The 25,098-nt window shown below is 47.8% G+C and overlaps 1 protein-coding gene across 5 annotated transcripts in view; it reads right to left on the bottom strand.

Moving 5' to 3' along the window:
- Positions 1-25,098, bottom strand: part of SYT3 (synaptotagmin 3) — a 46,485-nt gene that overhangs the window by 17,934 nt on the left and 3,453 nt on the right. The window contains exons 2-7 of one of the 5 annotated variants that reach the window (XM_061589769.1): positions 24,863-25,089; positions 10,275-10,747; positions 8,786-8,843; positions 8,021-8,161; positions 6,400-6,781; positions 2,648-3,200 (exon numbers count right to left, since the gene is read on the bottom strand). In XM_061589769.1, coding sequence (XP_061445753.1) covers positions 2,648-3,200; positions 6,400-6,781; positions 8,021-8,156 — 1,071 coding nt within the window. In that variant the 5' untranslated portion in view covers positions 8,157-8,161; positions 8,786-8,843; positions 10,275-10,747; positions 24,863-25,089. Of the gene's footprint in view, positions 1-2,647; positions 3,201-6,399; positions 6,782-8,020; positions 8,162-8,774; positions 8,844-10,274; positions 10,748-20,747; positions 20,807-24,862; positions 25,090-25,098 lie in introns of all 5 variants that reach the window. The other 4 variants (XM_061589770.1, XM_061589766.1, XM_061589765.1 and 1 more) reach the window with 4 other exon arrangements.

The raw sequence follows: 25,098 nt of genomic DNA, 5'->3' as shown, positions 1-25,098 counted from the left end.
TGGAATTTAGACGAGGAAATGGTACAGGGGAAAGGGTTAAAAAACACTCCTCTGGTGCTGCTGCTTTTAATAAAATCCAAAGTTTTCTGCATGTATTTTAAAATTTTAAAAGAAGAGCCACTGCAGATCTCCCACGTCATGGTGTGGTTTGATCCTCTCACCTCTGTCCCATTTTACAGACTGAGTAAACCGAGGCCAAAAAGAGATAGGTTACCTCCAGCTGCCTCACGAATCAAGAAGGCCTCTACAGCCAGTCTTTCAGGTTATACATTTCACACACACACCCGGGCTCCCACAGCTAGCCCAAATGTGATGATAACCATGGCATGGGAAGGATCCCAAAGCCCTGTCTATCAGGGTCATGTACCAGATGGGCAAATCCCAGAATGGTAAAGCACAGCAGCAAACCCAACAGAAAGCAGGTAGAAGGTGTGTACTGAGGGCAGCTGGGTTAATGCAGTAAGGAGATAGCAGAGGAGCCAACACCACAGACAGCAACAATAGCTGCAACCGTCTCACTGAAGCAGCAAAAAAATCACAACATTGCAAATGTATTTCCTGAGCAGGCCTGATGACCACCAGAAGCCTGCCCCCTAAGCAGAAGTTGCAAAGGAATTTAAAGGGGTGAGGATCTGCTTTGGAGCCAGGCACTGTAGCATCACTGGGTAACCTCAACTTGTACCAGTTTCCTCCTCAGCCAGGGATTTCCAGCACAGCAGTAAGCTTTAAAGTCAGGGGGTGGTGAACCTTCCCTGCCCACCAGGACCATATTTCCTCAAGGGAAAGTGGCTGGAGTTTGCGTATCGGGAATGGGTGGGGTTCAAATTCAGTGCACACCCACCCACACGCACACACGCTGTGACACCCCGCACTCACATGCACTCAGCTTGCTGGACTTCCATACAGCACCCTGGCAAGGGACTCCCCTTTCCCAACGTACAGCACAGAACCGCTACCAGCTGCCCATGGAGGGAAAGGGGTTGTTGGCTTTATTTCCATGCTGCCTACTGAGAAAGGGACTTAGGTGGCTGGGGAGGGGCCGATGTAGCTGGGATTGCAGGCTTCTTGCTCGAAGGGTCTGAGGCTGTGGACACACCACACATTTAAAGCACACATTTAAAGAATCCTGGAACCTGTCATTTGTTAAAGGTGCTGGGAATTGTAGCTCTGTGAAGGATAAACTATAGTACCCAGAATTCTCGGCGGGGAGGGGACGTACTTTAAATATACAGTGTGTACGCAACCTGTATTACCGGTCCCTGACTTAAATGGCTGACAACCCATTCTCTTTTTGAACAGTTGGACTGTAAGGATGGGTCTGCAGCACCAGTTTATTTTGAGCTGCTGGCCCGGTGAGAAACACATGGCTCACTGTGTTAAGCACGATGTTCTCAGTAGCAGGGAGCCTATGTAGTGTGGAGTTATTTTCCTCAGTCCTCAATGCTTAGAGCGAGCTGGGGACTGGCTTTAAATGGTGGTTAAGAGCGGGACTCGTGAGCCATAAAGTACTCCATTCAGATCTCACCTTAGCAACGCTACTTTTCTCCCAGACCCCATCTGCAATAATATTAGACATAATGCTACTATTACAGCTGCGCCTATCAGTCACACTAGGGTCGGGCTGAATTTTTGCAGGGTTCATTTTTCATCACAAGAGGTGCCATTTCAGGGCTAGCAATGTTTGCTCGTTATTTGCCATGAAATCAATTGGTCTCCTTTGCCAAGAGAGGGAAGAGGGATTGCATTGCACATGGTCTCTTTTGAAGTGGCAGCTTCCCCTTAATAAGGGGGAGGGGGCAGAGAGTAACAGAAGGCAGATGGTTCTCACAGGGGATAAAAAAAAAATGCTTGCCAAAAGCAACCCCCTCAACTCCGCTGTTGATGCAGCTCACATTATTATATTGTTGGGATAGTTTCAATGGCTGGGCTGAACTGCAGCATTAACCAGCTGAATTAATGGACTGGGCTAGGTCAAAGCGCTGAGTTTAAAGTTTAAACGTTGGGTTGCCCTTTTAACAAATTTGGTGGGTAAATTCAATTAGGTTGAGTTGAATTGTTTGGTTGATTTGCAGAAGCTCCCTTCTGCAAGGGTTAAACTGCTCGCCCCCAATGTCCCCATGCACATGGGCTCCAGACTTTCGTGCACTGAGCGCAAAGATCTGAAGGAGACTTCTGAACATGCATTCAGCTGAACACACGAAGGGACCTTACAGACTTCCTTTTTACTGCACATTGATGATGAGTTGTGCTCATGATGCTATCGGGGCACACACGATCCCACTTGCAACACTAGTCCAGAGGGGCCCTAAGAAGCCTCCACATGATCGGGACCCGTGATAGGGCAGGGCAGGGCTCCCAATTACCCAGAAGTTTCTAAGCATGTTTATCAAAATGCACAAAGAAGTCCCATTGTACTCAATGCGCCAAGGTCTTCAGACCTTTGTACTCAACATGCTCTTAGAGGCGCTCAAGGATATGGGGACAGTGGGTGTGTAGCTTGCATGCACACCCCTGCCCCTCACTTTTAATCCTTTTGTGTTTAGATGCATGCCTGAAGAGGGATAGATTGCGGCAGATGCTCTTGTTTGACTCAGTGACTCAGCTTGGATCACCCCCATGCCTACCCCAAAATCATAACCCCGCTCACCGAACTGGCTTCCATAATGTCCCTCCAGAGGGGAGCATCATTGTCCCGCTCCGCAATCTCCAGCAGGTTGTCTAGAACAACTTGGCCGATGAGATCGTGACGGGAGAAGCGGTCGAAATCGTAGACACTGAAGTGAAGCTTGCGGGAGGGCAGCTCAGCAAAGGGGACGTTGAAGCTAAAAGTCTCGTTGAAAATAGGGTTCAGCGTCTTGCGATGCACCTTGGTCTGGAACTTCTTCTTACGGTCAGGCAATAGGTACATTTTCACATAGGGGTCTGAGAAGCCATTGGCATCTTTCGCAGGCAGGTCCAAGGCCCGGAGGATCCTCACCACCAGCTGCTCCGTGCTGTAGGCATAGCGCAGGGCAAAGCTGATCCGCCCACAACTCGCGGCCTCCCCTTTCTTGGAGTCCGACTCGCCTGAGCGCTGTTTATACAATTCGGGTTTAATCTGCCCAATGCTAGTCACTTGTTCTACCTTCTCCTCCCCGCCATGGACTCCTGTGTCTGGGCTGCTCAACTGTTGGGTCACGGGGCGTGGCAGTGTATTGTACCTGCAGGAAAAGAGAGATGAAGAATAAAACCCACTGGGTGTAGCAGATGGGCTTGAATCTTGCCCCACAGCAGAAAGGGGGGGGGAACAGATCAGAGGTACAGAGACTTTCATTTTTAAGATTTTAAAGCAATGGGCATAGTCCTCAGTCACCTGGCAACACTATTCATTTCCATTGTCCTCACAACAATCCTGTGTTTTGGTCCTGTAATTTCCATTTTAGAGATGAGGACAGTGACTTTTCCAAAGAGTCCATGCCATAGGCAATGCTTGAACCCCACTTTCCAAACCATTCATTGACTGTTGAACTCTGGCTATTGAATTTAGGCTCCAAATTTGTTGGCAATTCAATTCCTTTTTTTAAAAAAATGGATTAGATGCATTTAGTACCCACCTTTCACTAGAAGGTCCCAGGGGGGGTTACACAATAATAAAAAGATAAAAATACAGTACAATCAAACCAACAAAGAACAGCAGAGCAAGCAATATATAACTACTAACAGCAGGATAAACAAACAATCAAATATTCCTAAAAGCTTAGGTAAAGAAGTGCACCTTTGCATGCCTTCTAAACATATGCAGAATTGGCATTAGGGGCATATCTAAAAGGTAGGTAGCTCCAAAGTCTGCAAAGCCGCCAGACTTCAAATCTAACAAATCAGGGAGACAATCTTCCCTTCAACAATATAGCCCCACATCTGACTTTTTGTGTCCCTTCACTGGGTAAGTAAAGGTTTGGCAGTGTAACCTCAATCCATGCCTTCAGTCCTACAACTTGCCATTCAGTGGCAGCTCCATGTCAGTGAAATCCATCCTGTGTTTCAGTCTTAAATTTAAAGGAGCTTTCCAAGATGCTGAAATCTATTCCCAGAAATAGGTTCAGCACCTTAGACAGCTCCTTGAAACTTTGAGCTAAAATCCAGAACAGATCCCACTGCCCCACTGATACGGAACCACCACCGCTCCCACATTCTTCCATCCAGGTCAATACATGGCATCACTGGGCAGCTGTCAGGGCCCTCTGCTGAGGCCTGCCCAGGCTTGCTTTAAAAAAAAAAAGTCCTGGTGCTCTAGTCAGGGCTGAGTGGCTGGAACTGGGAGGGGCCATTTGCACTTCCCACAAAGCATCACTCTTGGGCAGGGGTAGCCAACATGGTGCCCTGCAGATGTTTGTTTGTTTGTTTGTTTATTTATTTACATTTCTATCCCATCTTTCCCCCAAGGTGCTGATGGTGGTGCACATGGTCCTCCCTCTCTCATTTACCCCTCACAACAACCCTGAGAAGTAAGTTATGCTGAGAGACGGTGACTGGTCCAAAGTCAGCCAGTGAACTTCATGGCCAAGTGGGGATTTGAACCTTGGTCTCCTACCTAGGTCCTAGCCCAACACTCTAGCCACTAGAAATACATTTCTGTATTTCTTTTCAAGGAAAAAATGTTCTCACAGCTTTTCACAAGCCATGTATCAAACATACAATAAAATACCATTTCAAACCATGAAACACCACCATAAAATCTCAAAACAATTATTTCAGACTATGACTAAAAGCCAAGAAGACCAACACTAAGCCAGCAGCATGTAAAATTATCAGAATCAGACGGAAACTGGGGAGATAGGAACAAACATAGGAACATCAGAAGCTGTCTTATATTGAGTCAGACCCATTGCTCTATCTACCTCAGTACTGTCTACACTGACTGGCAGCAGTTCTCCAGGGTTTCTCGGCTCTACCTGGAGATGCCGGGGTTTGAACCTGGGATCTTCTGCACACAAAACAGATGCTCTGCCACTGAACCGCGGCCCTCCCCAACTAAGGACTTTTCTGCACTTATTTATAGTGATATAATTGCTGGGTTTTTTGGATTGTTTGGCATGCCGCCACATGACATCATGATTCAACTAGTATTTTGGAATAATGTACTAAAAAATGTATTTTTCTTCTCCCTCAAAAAAAATCTGACTTTTGTGAAAGGTCCAGAATGGATCCTCCATATTTTCATTTGTCTGGCATGTGTACAAGCGCCGGAGGAGGTGGGCATGGTTTGGCAGACAGCTGTTTGATGTCAGTTCCTTCTGACCAGTGGGAGCTGTCGCTCTGCGAGCACATTTCAGATGGCGGATAGCAAAGGGAGTTCAGGGATGAGCTAGTGAGACACGCATAGTTTCTCTTGTCTAACCTCTTCTAATCTCCCATACTCCCACAATATTAGAATTCTGGAATGCTAAGCAATATATAACTTTGAAAGGGCTATCCCCAGGCACGTGCTCATAGCTGACATTTAAAGGCTGAAGGAACACCAGGGGACATAAGAGGCGTGACTACAGCCACGGAACCTGCCATTAGCGGAGAAAAAGGAAAACCACACACACAGTTGCTAATAACAGTGACACATGACCAAAGGTGCAGACAGTCAACTACAAATCCACTCTTTAAAAATGCTGGATCAAACAGCAACAATACCACCACAAACACTAAGTGTGGAAAGGCCCTCAGATCAAATTGGTTGCTAGAGGTAGCGGTAAAGTGGTCTTTAAGGCTGCTTAAAACCCACAAGGGATGGGGCCTGTCTTGTGTCCCACAGAACCACGTTCCACAATTGCGGGGCCACCACTGAGAATGCCCTTGCCCTACATCTCTCATTATCCCTGATCATTGGCCATGCTGGCTGGGGTTGACGGGAGCTGGAGCCCAGTGTCTGGAGGGCATCGCATTGGCTACCCCTGCTCTCAGGCATTGTGGGGGATTAAAATGGCAGCTCCCAGAATCAGGGAGCTAGCGCTGGTCAGAGAGCTGCCACCACCAAGTACAGGAGGGAGCCCATACAAGAGCACTTTGTCGTGTCCCTCAAACTTGGAGCTGCCCTTGCTTCCATCATTCAATGTACATTCTCCATAGATAAACCAATGCACTGTGCATCCTGTCCTTTTCTTTTCCTCCACCGACTCTGCAACCTTTTATTTATTTAAAGCATCTGTACCCTGCTCTTCAGCCAAAAAGGCTCGCAGAGTAGCTGACATACAATCTGTTAAAACATGACAGTCCCTGCCAGCAGAATTACAATCTAAAAGACATGACACAAAAGGAAAAGGGGCAGGGAGGAAAGAGGAAAAAAGCAAACTCAGGCACCAGTTCTCAAAGTTCCAAAACCATCTATCTATTTCGTCCTTATGCCCCCATCTTCCCATCCCCATGACTCACCTGGGCGTGGGTGCCAAGCTTGCTACTTGTTGATGGGAGTGGGCATTGGGAATGGTGCCTTCCTTGGTACTGGTCTGGCCTTCCACAGGGAGGTCAGGGGAGGTCTGGCTGACCTTGAGGTTGGCCTCAGGGTAGGAGTCCATATCAAGGTAAGACCTCTCGGGCATCTCGGGACCCAGCTCCACCCGCTCGGCCAGGAGGTCCCCAAAAGGCGAGTGGTGGAGGTGAGCGTGGAGGGGGTGCTCCTTGCGCTGGGCTTGTGAAGAGGAGCCTTTGTCCCGCCAAGGGATCCAGCAAAGCTTCCACGAGACGAAGAGGGAGACACCCAGGAGCACAATCCCACAGAAGGTCACAATCACCGACAGAAGGCTGACCAAGATTTCTAGAGGGGAAAAGTGGAGAGGCAGATACCACGACGGAAGGTCAATGGCAGGGCGACGGCTTCGGTGGGTACCTGGCATCTTGAACATCAGCCAAGTGAGTGTTTTGCCCCCTCCCCTGCTCTGGAGGGAAGAGCTCGGAACTTGGGACTGTTATCACCAACTGCCACAAGCCAGGGGACTTTGCAGATCCAACGTTAAGGGCTGCTTCTATGGCTTGGGGGGCATCCTTACCATCAAGCCAGTCCCAGCCCCCACTCCCGAGTGTACATGCAGCCCCTCCTCTACTCTGGAAGGAAGAGCTTTGAATCTGGATTATGCCACCCACTGCCAGGCACCAGAAGAGGCCTTTGTACACAAATCCACATAGCTCTTAATTGTATTGTACCTTTCGGTGGGTTTTGATAGGAAGCTGCTTTGGAAGCGAGTCTTGGCTGGAAAGTGAGGTATTAATATAACAAAGCCTATTTGTTAATAGGAAACTTAATTGTCTTCAAGTGTAGAGCCTTCTGCAGCCAAACTGGCACGTACCCACCCCACGCAAGAGGGAGTATTCATCAGGCTTCAGGGAACCCCAAAGATGAACTAGAAGAACTAATAATAAATGGAGTAAAAAGAAAAAGAAAAACAACAAAGAGGTGCAGATCCAAAACAGCCCACTGAGGATTAAACGTGCCCAATGACCACAGAACGCTGAATGCCTGTTGAGGGGAGGAAATAGGCGAGGGACAACAGAATGGAGTATCCTGAAAAATGGCATGGCTGACTGGCTGGCTGTCACCCCGAACAAGAGGTCCCACTTGTATTCAGCACCTATATCCAGCCTTCCGGAATTGTCCATGGTTGAAACATACCAAGATTGCCTCCCATTAAATCCCAGATCCTGGTAGACTCCACTGCCACTGCCACCACATTCAGCACAACCCCAGCATTATATCAGAATTTTATTTTATTTTTCATCCAAATTGAGCTAATTTGCATTTTTGCACAAGAATTGATATGTTTATTCTTGCTGATGTACAGCATGTGCTACTCCATCCCACCAATGCACTTTTAGGTTTTTTCTTCCAACAAGAACAGTGAGGACTAGAAGCTTGATTGTTTTAAAATATAAAAAAGAGCTTAAATTGCCAGGACACTGCACAACTTATCAGACTGAGTCAGAGGCCGTCTTTTTCACAATTGGTGGGGAAACTGGGGCCACTTGATACTATATCATTCTCATCCTCCAGGCTCCTCACCTGAGTTGATGGGACCCACATGGCCTGTCAGTTCCTGACATTTCTCGCGTTCCTGGGCGGCACACGTGTTGGAACATAGCACATGAAGAAGCTCCATTGCCCTGCGGTGTCTGTCTTCATCATAATCTCCCGACATGGTGCCTGAAGAGCAGGTGGAAAAGATATTTATCAATCCATGTTAAAAACCTAGGTCACACGAGTCTTTTGGGCCATGGTGATGTCTGCATTGCAGGTCAACATGGCTTCTCTTCAGTGTGCCACTAATTCCCAGTGCTTACTACAGTACACTCACGCTCCTTGGGAATGCTGTTTATATTGGATGCAAGAAGATCCCAAATTCAATCCTGGGCATCTCCTCATAAACGGATCAGGTTGGCAGGTGATGTAAAAGATCCTCTGCCTTGAGACCCTGGAGGGCTGCTGACAGTCAGAACAGACAATACAAGCCAAAAGGTACAAATGGTCTGACCTGGATTAAGGCAGCTTCCTACGTTTCTAGAAGTGTATCCTATATTTGCACATTTTTGGGGGGCAACTGGGGTGCCCCTGGAAATGGCTGTATCTATCCCATTTGGATTCTGTTCTCTTCAGCATTCCTTCTCAAGTGCTGGTGCTGAAAGGAAAAACACTGAGATTCCCCAACCTGTGGCCTCATCTATCCCTGCCTGCTATAGAGCAAAATCAGAGCCCTGGCAGCCGTGACAGAAAGGTGGGCAAGGGGACTAGCACAGGAATAGCACAGGAGGCACAGTACCTGCTTCCTACCTTGATGTTTTCGTGCGCCAAAGTTTAGTCATCCTCTCCAGGCAAGGATCTGGTAACCCTAGAATAGTAAGGGGGTAAAATATTGGGGGCCCCACAGATGCCCTGTGGAATCAAGGAAGAGCAAAGCGGCACAGCATAGAGAAGAGGGGAAGGAAGAGTGAAGAACGCAGTGGCCTGTTCAGGTAGGCACTGCCTCAGGGCTAGGAGCTGGCATGGCAACCTTTATCCTAGCCCTGAGCAACAGGACAATATGCCCACCTACCCCAGGGGCAGTGGAAAGAGGGCTCTTCTTCCATAGATTTCTGCAATTACCCTCAGGGGTAATTTGTTGGGGGATGCATGGAAGAAATGGGTGGCACACCGCGTTTTCTCTCTGCCACCCTCTTTATCCCTGTGTTTTCCCACATGAAATTAGGCCAAGGCCTCGCACAGCAAGCTTCCTTGCTCCTGGGTCAGAGTGTCAGGCTAGAATTGGGAAAACCTAAGTTCAAGCGGCTCAGCGAGGACTCAGCCATGAAGCTCACCAGGGGACCTTGGACCAGTCACTATCTCAGTCAGCCTCTCTCAGCCTAGCCTACCGCACAAGGTTGTTGCGAGGATAAAATGAGAGAATCATGTGTCACCTCGAGTTCCTTGGAGGAAAGGGGGGATATAAATGAAATGAGTGGATTTTCTATGACATTTGCCCTCAGAAAGCACATTGGGGACAATTAGAGTTATAGTGTATAACCTTCACCCCGCCCGCAACCCCCCCACTCTATTCTCCTTCTGAGCCAAGGTACACATATTAAAAAGGTGTGGGAAATGTCGACAGCACAGAAATAAAGCCTTTCCCGTCAGTAACCCCAACAGAAGCACTGAACGCTGTCAGCCTGCGTTTTTGTTGGTTCCAGGCAAAAAATAGCAAGTCAGGCAGGCAAGGGCAGACAGGAGACGAAGATAAGACGGGCTCACAGAAGCAACATGAGCTTTTTTAATAGGCACAGACACATTTAGGAGCAGCTGCATTTATAGGAAAGGCTTCTGGTTCCTGGCCATTCCAAGTATGGGATATCCCATTTTAGAGAATGCAGAGAGGAGGCAAAAACAAGCCCTTACGAGGGAAATACGGGCTCCCCAAGCTCTCTTGCGACACTTGCAAAGGAGACTCAGTGGGTGGCAGTTTTTAGATCTCTCGATTATTTCAGTTGCAGGTTTAGGCTGCCACCCCAACCCCACTTACCTGGGAGCAAGCCTCAAGAAATTCAGTAGGATTTACATATGAGTAGACATGGCTAGGATTGCAGCCTTAGGTACAATAAAGCATGGAGACTATTACTGTTATTTATCTTTCTGATTATGCCTGCAGGCAGGCAAATCTACACACAAAAACACCTATACTCCAGGAGGCTCATTTTACTGGAGCACTTCCTGTCAACCATGAGGACTAGAAATTGCTCTTTTTAAAAAGAACATTGGCAATTTTGTGCCCTCCTCAACCCACTCTCACCTGGCCTGCAAACTGGTTCAAGGGGTGATTGTCAGATTGCTTCAGTATTGCTGGATCCAGGATGCCAACTGGTCCAGATCAATGCCAGGCAGTAGGGTAGCAAGATGCCAATGCCAAGTCCCTGGTGATCCGAGTCCGCACGTGAGCAGCTGCAAGCTGGAAGTAGGGCATCAAATCTGCCATCCGGGGCACTGCTAGGTCCATGTGTAGTAATTGGGGGAGCGGCAGGGTGAGAGCAGTGGCGCACTCTGCTGGACGTACGAGGGAGCAATCTACAGAGATGGAAGGTGGCTGCCAAGGAGGGTCAGTGGTTTTGGCTGGCTTTACAATGCCTGGGTGGAACATCACATCCCCAGCTGACCTTGGGGGGTTTCTTCATGGTGGGAGGGGGCCGTTTTCTAAATCCTCGATGAAATTGCTTGGCCCAGGAATTGTAGCACTGCTGTTGCCACCCTCCTGGGTTACGTGGGCAGCTGCATGGATACAAAGGCTAGTTAGCTGAGGGGGGTCATACTCCTCTTCAGTTGCTCCTATCCTCCCCAATTATCTCCCCCAGCCCCACCAGATGGAACACAGCACATGGGTCTCTAGCACACACATACACAGTCATTCTTTAAGACTAAATGCTGCCTTTCCTCCAATTTTATCCCTGACAGACCAACAAGAAGAGTGGTAAAGTCAGGACACCTAAGTTCCTTGTGAGCTATTTAGTGGGATTTGTGGGTGTATAAGAAGAGGCTTGAAACCTGAGTTCCCAGAGTGCTGTATCTAGCACTGGGAATTGGATATGCCCAGAGTCTTGTGAAAGAAACACTGCTCATGTGGTGCCCATGGGTACAATGGCACTCGTGAGGTCTTCTCCTGGCACCCACAAAATCTTCTGAGACACGTCCCCCACCCCCTTGGTTATGAGATAGTGAGAGTAGGTTTTCCTTTTTCTGTTTGGTCAAGTACATAAAGTTGAAGGAGGAAGTTGGAAGAGTGCCACTCTTTCCCACTTCCTCTTTCAGCTCTATGCGCTTTTCAAGGCTCAGATTAATTCCGGCTTTGTAACGAGAGCTCTAGAAAAAGTAAAGTGAGTGTGCATGTTCTTTCTGTCTCTTGGGGGAGGGGTCTCATCCAGGGGTGGGTGGACGGAAGTGACCAGAAGGGCTGGCGCCCACGGCACTCACTCAAAAACTCAAATGTACACACAGGTCTAAAAAAAAGTGGCAATTCCAGGTTTAGAAGAATGAAGAGGTGGCAGCCACTAAAAGGCATTAACTCCTGGATTCTCTAGGTCAGGTGTGATCAGGGCATTGCTAGGTACTTAAAAAATGCAGGGCACAATCCCAAGACATTCATTTATATACATTTGTATACATGCAAATATAGGCTGAAATTTAGAAAGGGAACAACAAACTTAGGTCCTCACTGTCAGGACTTACTCTGAGCTATGGGGAGCCAACAGGATTTTCTGGTCATGCTGTTTGTGAATTGGGGCCCTGCTGCTTATGTACTATTAAAACTTTTTTTAAAAAAAAAGCCTGCTCCCACTTCTCTCGCTCACACCTCCCTACTTGCATACACGCATTGAGAGCCAGCGTGGTGTAGTGGTTAGAGTGTTAGACTAGGACCTGGGAGACCAGGGTTCAAATCCCCACTCAGCCATGAAACATGCTAGGCGACCTTGGGCCAGTCACTGCCTCTCAGCCTAACCTACCTCACAAGGTGTGAACTTTGAAGTGCAAATTTGATAGATTCGGCTTGAAATGTGAATTGAAATTCTCACCCATCCTTAGTATGCACACATATGTATATGACAATGTGTGCGTAAAGCCTAATTAGAGCCAGAAAGGTTGGAGAACACCATGTTGTGTGTGTGAAAGAGAGAAACAGACAGAGACAGAGAGGGAACCTATACTATTTTCTCCCTTTTGCCATCTTCATCCCTTTTCTATGAAGGAAGATACCATCCCAGAGCTAACCATGGGGCTCTCCTGTTCCTCAGGGGAATAGGAAGTCATGGGGGTGGAGAGAAGAGATCCAGGTTCTTGGCCACCATCACCCCTCCTCAATAACGCCGCAGCTTCTTCCGCTGCGGCCCTGCTCTAGTTGCCAGCATAAGCTCCTGCCCAGAATAACAAGTACCGGAGGCTGGGTGATGATGGCACAGTGTATCCTCCCTCCCCTCCTCCCTAATCTTTACAGCTGTGATCTTGATCTCTCACCACACACACACACACACCCCTCATCCTTGTCCCTCTCCCTGTCTGTTCCACACACACAGAGCAAACTCCTCCACACACACTCCAGGCAGCATTGGCTCTCATCTCCACACACCCCTGCACTGCCAAGTCCTCTTTCTGCTGCCACCACCATTGACAAGCATGTAATTTCAGAAACGCAGCATTTTGACACAGGGGAGAAAGCACATGCCTGACAGCTCTGTTGCCCTCACCACACCCCAAATAAGTAGGATTTGGCCATTTCGTTACTCCCCCATCCCCTGCCCTCTCAAGGTGATTTTTCTAGGACTGTTGCATTTGATTATTAACAACTATTTTGGCATCTTTACTAGTTAGAGCCTCTCTCTACACCTCATTCTGTCTCCCTATATCTATTTGCTGCTCTTTTGCCCAGCTAGCTCCCTCTGGGCTAAAACTTTTTTACTGTTCAGCTCCCAGCCATTTTGATGATGGTGGTAAATATTATCTTCCCATCTAGCCTTCCAACATACCTCAAGTCCCAACCCTACCTACTGAATTTCTACTACAACACACACCCCTGATTCCACCTTCCTTGGTTGAATAGCTAATTGTCACACGTCTCCTTCATTGTCTCCCCCTCCCAGTTTGCCTCAAAGTATCCCTCTCCCCATTTTGCCACACAGCCACCCATTCATCAGCTCCAGAAGGAATTATTCAGGCTGCGTACACGCCATATATTTCAGGCACTCCCCCCCCCCAAGAATCCCAGGAACTGTAGTTTACCCCTCACAGAGCCACAATTCCCAGCACCCTTAACAAGCTACAGTTCTGGAGATTATTTGGGTGTGGGAAATGTGCTTTAATTGTCCTTTAAATGTATGGCCTGTGTACGCAGCCTCATCTATGGGGGAAGAACATCTCCCAAAGGCCTCTGGGATGGGAGTGTGTCCGTGTGCCAAAGTCTGTCTCTAAAGTAGACTGGCAGAAACAAAAGGGAACAGCACCAAACAAAGGGCAGGAGGGAGAGACAAGCTCTGGTGCTAGATGAAATTTATTGTGAGCTCGACACGTTTCGGAACTTGTCCTTCAGGAGCTTTGAAGATCTGTTTTTCTCTTTACTCTGTCAGGCAATGCACATTCTCTGAACGGGCCCACACTAAACACAAACTGAACTCAAAGAACTGAACACATTCAGAGAATGTGCATTGCCTGACAGAGTAAAGAGAAAAACAGTTCTTCACAGCTCCTGAAGAAGGAGAAGTTCCAAAACGCGGCGAGCTCACAATAAATTTCATCTAGCACCAGAGCTTGTCTCTCTTTCCTGCCCTTTAAAGTAGACTGCTCAACAATTTCAAGTTCTTCATAGGTTCCTTCACTTGGGAGCCATCTTGAGCCTTCCACTCCATCACGTGTGTGTGTGTGTGTGTGTGTGTGTGTGTGTGTGTGTGTGTGTGTGAGGGGAGGGTGGCCTGAGAAGGTGTTAACATCATTAGATTGGCTGACATAGTCCAAGGGCCTGGATCTCTGAAAGAATTGTGACCTGCTCTGCCCTGAGTACAGCTCTGGAAAATCCTCTCCCCTGTTGGCATAGGTCAAATAAATGGCAGGATGACTCAAGGCCTCCAGCTGCTCTCTGCCACATCGCATTAGGGACCCCTTTGCAAACAAGGCCACAGCCGGCCCAACCCTCTGCCAGCCTGCTTGGGGACAGATCCCGGACAGAGGAAGCATGCGAAAAACACATGCGAGGCAGCCAGCTGTCTCTAGCGCCAACACAGATTCATTAGAATCCATAAACATGCACGCGGTTCCAGTGTCTATGCCTATATTTGTGCACAGACAGCACAAATGCTTGCCGCGACACACATGTGCTTGCGTTTCAAATACGTGCAGGCTAGTTCACATGCTCATGCTCTCGTTTAGCAAATGTGCATCCATATTTGCAAATCTAATGTCCTCGCAAGCACTGAAGAGCATATCACTAGGAACCCAGAAAGCTGCCTTATACCAAGTCAGACCTTTGGTCCTTCCAGCTCAGTATTGTCAACACTGACTGGCAGTGGCTCTCCAGGGTTTCAGGCAGGGCTCTCTCCCAGCTCTACCTGGAGATGATGGGGATTGAACCTGGGACCTTCTGCACGCAAAGCAGATGCTCTGCTACTGAGCTAAGGCCCTTCCCCATCTCTGAGGACATTTAAAAATCGCTTATCAATGTGAACCGGGAAGTTATCTATCCAGGCAATGAGATGGATCTCTGAACCCTTTTTACATCTATGGGTCTCTTCTTCCTTCCAACTTCTCTAGCCGCTCCATGGCATCTACCAAAGTAGATGCTCTACCAACTGAGTACAGCTCCTTCCCTTATTGGACAAGGATCAAAGCTCCGTAGTGCTAGGTTTAAACACTGGCATCTCCAGCTAAAAATATCGGATAGGTAGCAGATGATGGGAAAGACCCTTCTCTGCTGGAGACCTTGGGGAGGTGCTGCCAATCAGAGCTGACAGTACTGGACTAGATGGTCAGATCCAGTATAAGGCAGCTCCCTATGTTCCAAGCATGGCCACGCTGGATTGTCCCCAATATGTCGCACAACCTGGAAGAACACCAAAGCACATCTGTGCTACCACATCTACGACACAAAGCTCCTTAGAGAAGAAAATTCATTCCGACATGCTTGCATGAGCAGAAAAGCTTAATTTTGTTAAAAGAGAGGTGCCAGAACTCACATCTGCCTGTCAACCATGTTCCCTTCCTCAGAAGCCATACCCAATAAGCCAGGAGACATGTGAGCTGTCAACAGAGAGCCAGTATGGTGCACTGGTCAGACTAGACTGACTTCAGGGAGAACTGGGTTCAGATTCCCACTCAGCCACAAAGCTTATTGGATTACCTGGGGCAGCCACCTGTCAGTGTAACCTACCTCGCAAGGCAGCTCTGAGGATAAAATTAGGGAAGGCGGGGAGAACGACGTATGCCCTCCTAAGGTCTTTGGAGGAGGGATGGGATAAAAATGTAACAAATAATAAAACTTGCAACACTGGCTTAGAGAAGATGACTGACATTTTAGCTAAAGAGGTTTTAGGAGCTGGGGTGATTGTGGATGAAAGGCAATTTTTCTTGACATGTCCTAGCACTATTTTATTGCTTTGATGTACACGTGTATGAAATGCAACTTTGAAAAAGACAAAAAGCAAACAAAAAAGCATGATTTAGTGGCAAGGGAATGGCACTCTGCACATGCTCAAAGCCAGACTCTCTGCTGCAAATATAATGAAAAACAGGCCCAGTCAATGCATAATAAACAGCTTGGGGTCTCTTTACTCAAAGGACAACCTTCTAGAGAAAGAACCTCTGAGCCTGCCCAAACCTTGCAATTTCCTCCAAGATCCACCTGAGGTTAGGTGAACTGATGGTGACCAGAGGGGGTGCCTTCTCAGTCAGGGCTCCTCACATTTGGAGCTCCCTCCCCAGAGAAGCTTGCCTGGCATCTACTCTGATATATTTTTTAAAAATTTGCCCAGGCATTCCAGCCTATTAAATAGGTAACTTTAATTGTTGCTTTACAGTTCAGTCTGGTTTGATCAAACCGATGTTGCCTTTTTTATCCGTTCAGATTTTACAGCTGAATTTTATTATACCCCTTTATTCTTTTATACCGCATATTGATCTGGGAGTTGATGCTGAAGGTTAGCTGAAAGAAATACATGCAATAGGGGAGAGTCATTTCTCAGAACCAGCCAATGGTTTTTAAAAATGAATTGGGTCACTTAGCGTGGACTAGGCCCAGCTTGAGATAATGTTTTTGAGCATGAAGTTGTGAAGAGGAGCTGGAAGATTTGTGAAGTTTTTGAGAACAGAACAGCCCTGTGAGGTCAGAGTAATGGGACATTTAGCCCATCATCCTGTCTTCTGATACTAGCCAACAAGATGGGAGACAGATCTGTGTGCACTCATGTGACCCAAGGGCCAAAAGTGTGAGTTGTGTGCTGGGAAGCCCCCATTTCCAACCTCATTTCCACCATGAATGCACTAGATGGCCTACCTCTCAGCCTCAGTTCCACCCCCTCTCCAACATAAGGATAGGCCTACTTTACAGGGCTGTTGTAAGGCTTATTTCGATGACATATGTAAAATGCTTTTAACATATTATATAAGCGTTAAGTGTGATTAAATATGCTTTTATTTGATACACAAATGTGCTTCATCTTGGATATGCCTCTTGAGAGACAAACACTGCTCTGGAATGTGCAGAGCTGCCTTCCCCAACCTGGTGCTCTCCATATGTTTTGGACTACAACTCCCATCAGTTCCTGCCAACATATCCATGCTGCCTGGGGATGAAGGGAATTACCTTTAGGTGGCAATTTTCTCTCAATAAGACTGTTCCTTTTCTGATCTCTTAGGCTTCATTCCAAGAGAGGACTTGATCAGCATTTGTTTTGGTAAGTTCTTGGCAAGGTCAGTAGATATACTTGCTACACTGAAAGCATGATGGTTTAAATGGAGATTGTGGGTTCTGGGTAGGGTGGCTACGTATGCATTGGCAAAAAAAATGTGCAGGCTAATTTATATGTATAGATAGACAGACATTCAGAAATAATTACTATAATTTATATCAAGGATGGGGAGTCTGTGGCCCTCCAGATGTTGCTAGACTACAGCTCTCATAATCCCTGACCACAGACCATGCTGGCAGAGGTTGATGGAATATAAAAGTATGTGGGGAGCCTTTGGCCCTCCAGATGTAGCTAAACTACAACTCCCATCAGCCCTGGTCATTGCCCATGTTTGCTTGAGCTGATGGGAGTTGTAGTTCAGCAACATATAGAGGGCCAAAGATTCCCCATACCGGAAATGCAATTGCTGCTGGAAGGCTGCAGCTTCCCCATCCCTGCTTGAATCAGTAAGACAATACATCTCACCACATTGGGGAGGACCATGACCAGGTGACCTGTGGGCCTGCTCAGTCTGTTGTCCAGTGTGATTAACTGTTTGTGGGCAGCTTTGTGGCCCCTGTTCTCCCTTCTTACAATTCTTTCTTTTTAACCTGGACTTGGACTGGACCACTCTGTAGATAGAGGCCTCCTTCAGATAGAAGACTGCCTCTGTGAAACAAGTTACATGGTCATCCTAGTTCTTGGGACAGCCAGGAAGGTTGGCCAGCTGCATTACCTGTAGGTGCTAAAGTTAACATACCCCAGCCTTTTGCAAAGCAACCTTGCCTCTGCACTCTTTGTGTCCAGTTTTAGCATATGAGAACTGTGATCATCATCATCAGTTCTTAGCATGAGTCAGATATTGATCAGATACGGCAGAGATAAAATATCTGACGTTGCACTGATTTTTTTTTCACCTTCGTTTTATGTTTGGCCCTTAGAAGTCTTGAGGAAACTTCCTAGCTAAAGCAGTATGTCCGATGTTAGTTTTGCGTTTCTGCAGGAAAATAAAAAGGAACACCTCCTAATTTTCAGAAGAGTCATGTGGCACATTAAAACTCACATAGTACAATCCTACACATTTCCTCAGAGGTAAGCCCCACTGTGCTCCATGGCACCTACTCCTAGGTATAGAGGATTGCAGTCATATTGTGGCATGAACTTTCATAAACATACAGCATTAGATCAGATGGTGCACTTAGGTAATTTTAGACTGGACTTAATGGCCTCTGGGTGGGGCAGGGGGACTCTTTAGATGGTAATGTGCATTACTACACTTACTTCAAAATGTTGTAAGCCAGTCCTGCTGTGTTTGGAGGGGTCCTCTTGCTCATTCTGCTGAGTGGGGCCCTGGACTGTTGCCCCAAAGTTCTATTCAGATGGCACCACTGCATCTGATGAAGCAGACTCTTGTTTATGCCACAAAAAAGGTGACTTGCTTTGCTTTTTCTTCCAGAGGCAACAGGCAAATGTAGCTATTTTTCTGGAATGTACGTCTTGCAAGCAATTTAAGGTATCACTCCAAAAGCGGACAGAACAATAGGCCTATTCATACTGGCAAATTTCCATATTATTTCTATTTTTAATTGTGAGGCTTTGGCATTTGGATCTCTTGTTGCTTTCTTTTATTATAACCATTGTTTTGAAAGTCCTTTCACAGGGAATGTTATTTACTGGCACAGCACCTGACAAAGATAGGGATATTCCCATTTCAGAGACAAGGAGCAACAGCCAAAAAGTGTTCTTTGCTCAAAGCCGGCCGGTGAGACCTTTTTGCTAAGCAGATGGGTCTTCCAAATCCAAGGCTTGACCATCAGAACTTGTGTATTTCATTATATACATGAAGACACACCCACCCTACTACAGTGCCTTCCATACACATAAAGACACATGAATACATACCCTGCCCTGATGAGCACACATAAGCTTTGAGCAGTGGCACCCAACACATAGACATACGTACTTGGGCATACACGTGTGAGCACACTCTTATTTAGCTGGTACTATAAAAGCACATTCTCACTGCTTTGCACAAACCCTGGAGAAAAGTTGCATGTAAACAACTCGCTTGCAGTCAGACATACATTTCCACCAGCCTGTCACACCACCATGCACAAGCATCCATTCTGCAGAATCTCATAAGAGGTACAAAACACAGGTGCTCTTAAGCAGAGGTGGGGAGCCTGTGGCCCTCTAAATGTTTTTGGATTACTCCTTTCCGGCCATTGGCCATCCTGGCTGGGGCTCATGGGAGTCTCTGGCCCTCCAGATGTTGCCGGACTCCAACTTCCAACAGCCCCAGCTAGCATGGCCAACGCTCAAGAACGATGGCAGCTGCAGACAAAAAACATCTGGAGGACCACAGGCTTCCCATCCTTGCTCTAAAGCAACCATGCACAGGTGAAGACAAGCCTACTATTTGGCCTGGTTCGCACGTCACATTAAACCACAGTGAAAGCAAACTGTGGTTTAATGTGAACAAGTGTCTTCCTTGGCTTCCTCATGCTTTGTCTGCAGAGAAACAAACCACGAGCCTGGGTTGGGTGACATGACAACCCAGACTCATTTTCCAGAAGCACAGCAGCAGCAGGAGTGGGGGAGGAGTGAAGCACCCCAGTTTCAGCAGGACACACTGACACACTGCTCATCCACACTAAACCATAGTGTATTTTAAACTATGGTGAAATGCGATGTTCAAACCAGGCCATTAACTGTGCCAGCACCAGAGTCTTGCACATTATGCTGGACAGTCAAAAGCAAGGACTTCTTCACATAGCGCATAGCTAACCGAAGGAATTCACTGCCATGAGATGGCCCACTCATTGAGGTGACTTTAAAAGGGGTGTGGACAAATTAATGGAGAATTGGGCTTCTAGCCGTGGTGGCTATCTGTGACCTCCAGGATTACAGGCAGTCTGTCGCTGCACATCAGTTGCTGGGACTCACAAGTGGGGAGAGGACTGCTGCCCTCATATCCTGCTTGCAAGCTTCCCAAAAGGCATCTGACTGGCCACTGTAGGAAACAGGAATACTGGAGTGGATAGGCCTTTGAACTGATCCAGCAAGACTCTTCTTACGTTCTCACCAAGCATTGCTATGCTCCACATGGAATTTTACAACAACATACCTCCACTGCAAACAGTTAAGTGCACATTAGAAGCATAAATCACAGCATTCCCTGTATTCAAGGCTTTGCATACTTGCACAAATGTAGCCAAACGGTACCACCCACACAAAAGAGGGAGAGAGAGAAAGAGGTATTAAGCAGACTAAAGGTAACCTGAGATCAGCAGGAGTACCAAAAAAAATCTTTGGGGGGGGGAATCCTAAAAAGGAGTGGGGGGGGGAGAGATCCAAAACAGCCCAATGAGGATTGAATGGCCATAGAAAGCCAACAGAGTGACAGACTGAAAAGGGAACCAAGTAGGATGGGGCATGGAATGGAGTGGCTAGAAAAGTTGGAAGAAGAGACCCATAGATGTAAAAAGGGTTCAGAGATCCATCTCACTGCCTGGTTCACATTGATAAGTGATTTTTAAATGTCCTCAGAGATGGGGAAGGGCCTTAGCTCAGTAGCAGAGCATCTGCTTTGCGTGCAGAAGGTCCCAGGTTCAATCCCCGTCATCTCCAGATAGAGCTGGAAGAGAGCCCTGCCTGAAACCTTGGAGAGCCACTGCCAGTCAGTGTTGACAACACTGAGCTAGATAGATCAACTGTCTGACTCAGTATAAAGCAGCTTCCTATGTTCCTAAGTGAGAGTTGCCCATAGAGGCCTAGGATTTTAATGTAGCTAGGGTTAGGCAAATCATGTCTCCTCCCACATAAAAGAGAATCCAAAGTGGACTCACCTCCCAAATACAGCCCAATGAGGACTGAGCCTATTCAGCAGACCCAGAATGCTGCTTGACTGTGGGAGAGAAAAAAGAAAAAGAAAAAAGGGGGTGTGGGTCATGGCGTGGCTGGAATTCTGAACAGATGAACTACAAATGGCAACATTTTCTTGCAGTGCCTTTCTTGTCATTGCAAATACACACATTGCTGAATTGCATGTATGCACACACAAAGCCGCACACAGACATCCATCCATATTGCAGCACCCCTCCATTGTTGAAGTATTTTTCACCCCCCTCCTAAGAACATACAAGCTGCTTTGCTGAATCCGATTAAGGTTTGTCTAGCCAGCATTCCATTTCCAATAGATGCCCCTAGAAGTGCATACCTTGTGCATGGAAGCAACAATCATTCTCTAGTGTTTGTCCCCAGCATCTAGTGCTCTGATGCTGCTCGTCTCACACACCCTCGCCAACCTGTTGCACCTCCTCTCTTGCTCATCATTACACGCATGCTCATTTGCTAGGCAAAAAAATACATGCAGTCACGGTAGATCTCCATTCAACCTGATCCACTGCAGAGCACCTACTAGACATCCACCCATCAAAAACTTCCATGACAAACAGAGGCACAGAACTCCTGCTGCAAAAACTTCACACTCAAACTCTTGCCAGAAGCATCCTCCCTCTGTCCTCATTGCACTCTCTGGCACATAAAACTCCGCACATACAACATGCTCTCATTGCGTTTGCACAGGCCAGCAACTTAAAAGAGACTCACGAAATTCACCCCCGCTGAGCACACACACTGAACTCAGGGAAGCATATTGCACCCTCCTGCGAACCCCAAACACCCATCTAGCATGAGCTTGTTGCAAATGTGCAAGCCATGCATGCTTTCAGCACGCGTGCACCTATGGCAGCCTTGCCATGCCATCACCTGCTACCTTGCTCACCACCAGCTGGATGCCATACAGAAGGTAGGAAGTCAAGGCAAGAGGGTGTGTGTGCGTGCGTGCGTGCGTGCACACATGGGGGAGACACTGAGAGTTCAGCTCTCCAGCTCCCACATCAAACTGCTTCCATCACTCGCCATTCCCCACCCCCGCAGGCAATGAGTCACTTTGCTGTGTGTGAGGGAGATGAGGAGGAGGAACAAGAGAAAGGGGGATTTTCGAGGGAACCTCCAAGAAGGTGGATCTGAGCTGTTAGTGCCACCCCCGTGCTATGGGGGAGAGAGAGTGACACAGAAAGGAGCCTCCTCTCTTCTAGGGGGTCTCCAAGGCTGGGAGTGGAAGGGAAGGAGGTGGGAAGGTTTGGGGGGGACCCAAATCAATATGAACGCAGCTTCCACTTTAAACATTAAAAAAGAAAATGAACATTTTTTTTCTCCAGCAGAGCAAGAAGGGGGGGGGAGGGATGGCGGAAGCTGGAGGAAGGAGTTGTGGCTAATGCTGCGATTTAACACATCTCCGGTGTCAACTGTGTGCCAGGCACAGCACATTAAAAAAAAAAAAAGGCTCAAGTCCCTGCCCCAGAGGCCTTGCAGATTTCACAAGGCAAACAGTTAATCACAAAGGCTGCTTCCTTTGGCTCAATGCTGCTCACTCCCCCAGCTATGCCGAGTGTGCGTGTGAGCTCTATCGTGCCATATATGAAGAGGGCATGACTGATTGGGGCTGTTGCAATTCCAGACAGGACTGAGGACTCCTCTATGTCTGCATCTGTGGCAGGAGGAGAGAGACAGAGAAAGCCGGGCACATCTTGCACTATGTAACAGAGAGACATAGCAGAGCTAGTGAGGCATGGGCAGGTGAACAATTGCCAGCACAGCGCTGGCAGGAATCTACCACCATCTGCTCATGTGTGAAGGGGTGAAGGCAGGCAGACAAGACCTAAGATCATACGAGTCCTGCTGGGTCAGGCCAGTGGCTGATCATAGTCCAGCATCCTGTTCTCACAGCGGCCAACCAGAGGCTTAAGGGAAACCCACAAGCAGGACCTGAGCGCAACAGCCTTCTCCCTGCTTGTGATCCCTAATAACTGGCACACATACTGCCTCGAACAGCAGAGGTAGAGTACAGCCATTGTGGCTAGTAGTAGCCACTGATAGCCTTATCCTCCAAGAATTTATCCGCTCTCCTTTCAAACCTATCCAAGTTGGTGGCCGCCACTCTGACACATGGGAAGGAATTCCTTAGTTTAACTATGCCCTGTGTGACAAAGTACTTTTTTTTGTCTGACAGGGGAGGGTGCAAAAACCCTCCCCTCCCCAATCGTGGACTCCTCTTGGTTCCACAGAGCTGGTCCTCCCATTAGCCAGAGTGAGGCAACTGCCTCAAGCAGCTGGTTTGAGTGTCATGAAAGGGCAGCAAATTGTTCCTTAAAACTATTATTAGTGCCCTCTTACTGCCAGGGGAGAGGAGAGGTGCTTTGTTCCTTGGACAGCCCCTTGAAAGTTTGGGCTAAAACCCGGAGTGGATTCACTGACCTACTGACGTCGGAGCCACCAGTCTCCACTGGCAGGACTTTCAGGCAAACCCCAGGTCCCCATTCAGTGGAATATGCAGTCCCCTGCCTCAAAAGCAGCACATTTTGAAGCTTACCACATTTTGAAGACAACTTAAGCAGGAAGATAAGAAGCTGCCTTATCCCAGATCACCATTGATCTATCTAGCTCAGCACTGTCTACACTGAGGCTGTGAACACACTAGTTGCCATAACAAAGCCACACCTGGAGGAGGAACAGGCTGATCTGCTGATCAGTTGTGAAATCTTTTTGAAGCTGATTAAAAAAAACACCCTACAGTCAAAAGGGGCGGGGTTTGACTAGCATTGTGTGCCCCGCTTTCAGAAGAGAGAGGTGGAGACGCACTGGACCCGGCACAACAGTGAGTGTGTTTCTACTCTGACCGGAGGCGGCTCCCCAGGGTTTCAGGCAGGAGTCACTCTTAGCCCTACCTGGAGATGTCAGGGATCAGAACCGGGCCTTTCTGCATGTAAACCGGATGCTCTACCTTCCCCATATTTGCATTATATACATTCAGGGCTGTAGTCATCCGGGGTCTCAGGGGGACTTAGACCCCTTACTTTTTGGGGAGCAGGGTCCCAGCAGAGTCCCAATGTCTCCAGTATCCCATGAGCCAATCAGCATGAAAGGGGAGTGTGTTAGCCACTGAAAAGAGTCTGCTAACATGCTTCCTTGTCCTTTCCTGCTGATTGGAGCCAATCAGTGTGAAAGGAGGTGAGTCAGCCACTGAGAAGACTCTTTTCAGTAGCTAACACTCTCTCCTTTCATGCTTATGCGTTCCTAGGGTCGTCTGCTGTTGTGGGAGAAGGCATTAACAAGAATCTCATTCTCAACCCTGCAACAAAAAAATGGGGGCTGTGGCTATCATGAAGGGGCCTTGCACTTCTGAATTTGCCACTACACTTAGAGGGCTTGTAGGACAATTTAAAATAAAATACAAATTGCCATCTAAACAGCCCCCACCCCCATAAAAACCAGAAGAGCGCTGCCAGATCAGGCCAAAGGCCCATCATAGTCCAGCATCCTGTTTTTACAATGGCCAGCCAGATATTTGTGGGGAGCCTGCAAGCAGGATCTGAGCACAAGAGCAATCATCCTACTTGTGATTTCCAGCAACTGGTATCCGGAGGCATGCATCCTCCAACCATGGAGGTAAAGTTCAGAGCTTAAAATTACTTACCACAATCTTCTTTCACCTGCTAACTTGTGAATGCTCTTCCAGTGAACCCAGGAGTCCAGCCTCTCAGCAGCCCTTACTCACTGTACAGCCTAGCCCCTTCCCAACCTTGCACATTTAAATTAGCAGGAGTCCCAGGTCCCTCCCCAAGTCTGCTGCTGCCTTTCTTGGAACTGGCATCTATGGGTAACATGACCTACCCCTGTTGCATCCACAGCCATGTCAGGTTGATAGGACAACTTGTCACTGCCTGAACAAGGAATTCCATCTCCATCCCACAAACCTCACCCCCCCCACAACCCCCTAATGGAAGGGATTGCCACTTGATTGGCCTATTAGGGGAAGAAGGACTTCCAAGTTGCAGCAACATTTGAGGAATGGGGCAGGAGACCTCCATATTCCCTCCCTCGTAATTCTTGCCTTTACCTTCCTTTTAACTTCAGGGGCGGGGCTCTGCTGTGTTTCTCCAAAATGGACACAGAATTCCTGGGTATTCTAGGAGGACTAAGGCATCTATGGCAGAGAGCTGCACATCAGGACTCCTGAATTTTCCAGGAGGTATGGAGATTGGGGCTGGAAGCTGGACGTCAGGGCTTTTAGGAGGCAGGGTAGGGCCTAGAGCAGTGGTTCTCACTTTTTTAGTTCACGGTGCACTGTAAAAC

This window comes from Rhineura floridana, chromosome 11 (assembly GCF_030035675.1).
Source record: "Rhineura floridana isolate rRhiFlo1 chromosome 11, rRhiFlo1.hap2, whole genome shotgun sequence".
NCBI lineage: Eukaryota > Metazoa > Chordata > Lepidosauria > Squamata > Rhineuridae > Rhineura > Rhineura floridana.
This window is presented reverse-complemented; position numbering and strand designations above follow the sequence as displayed.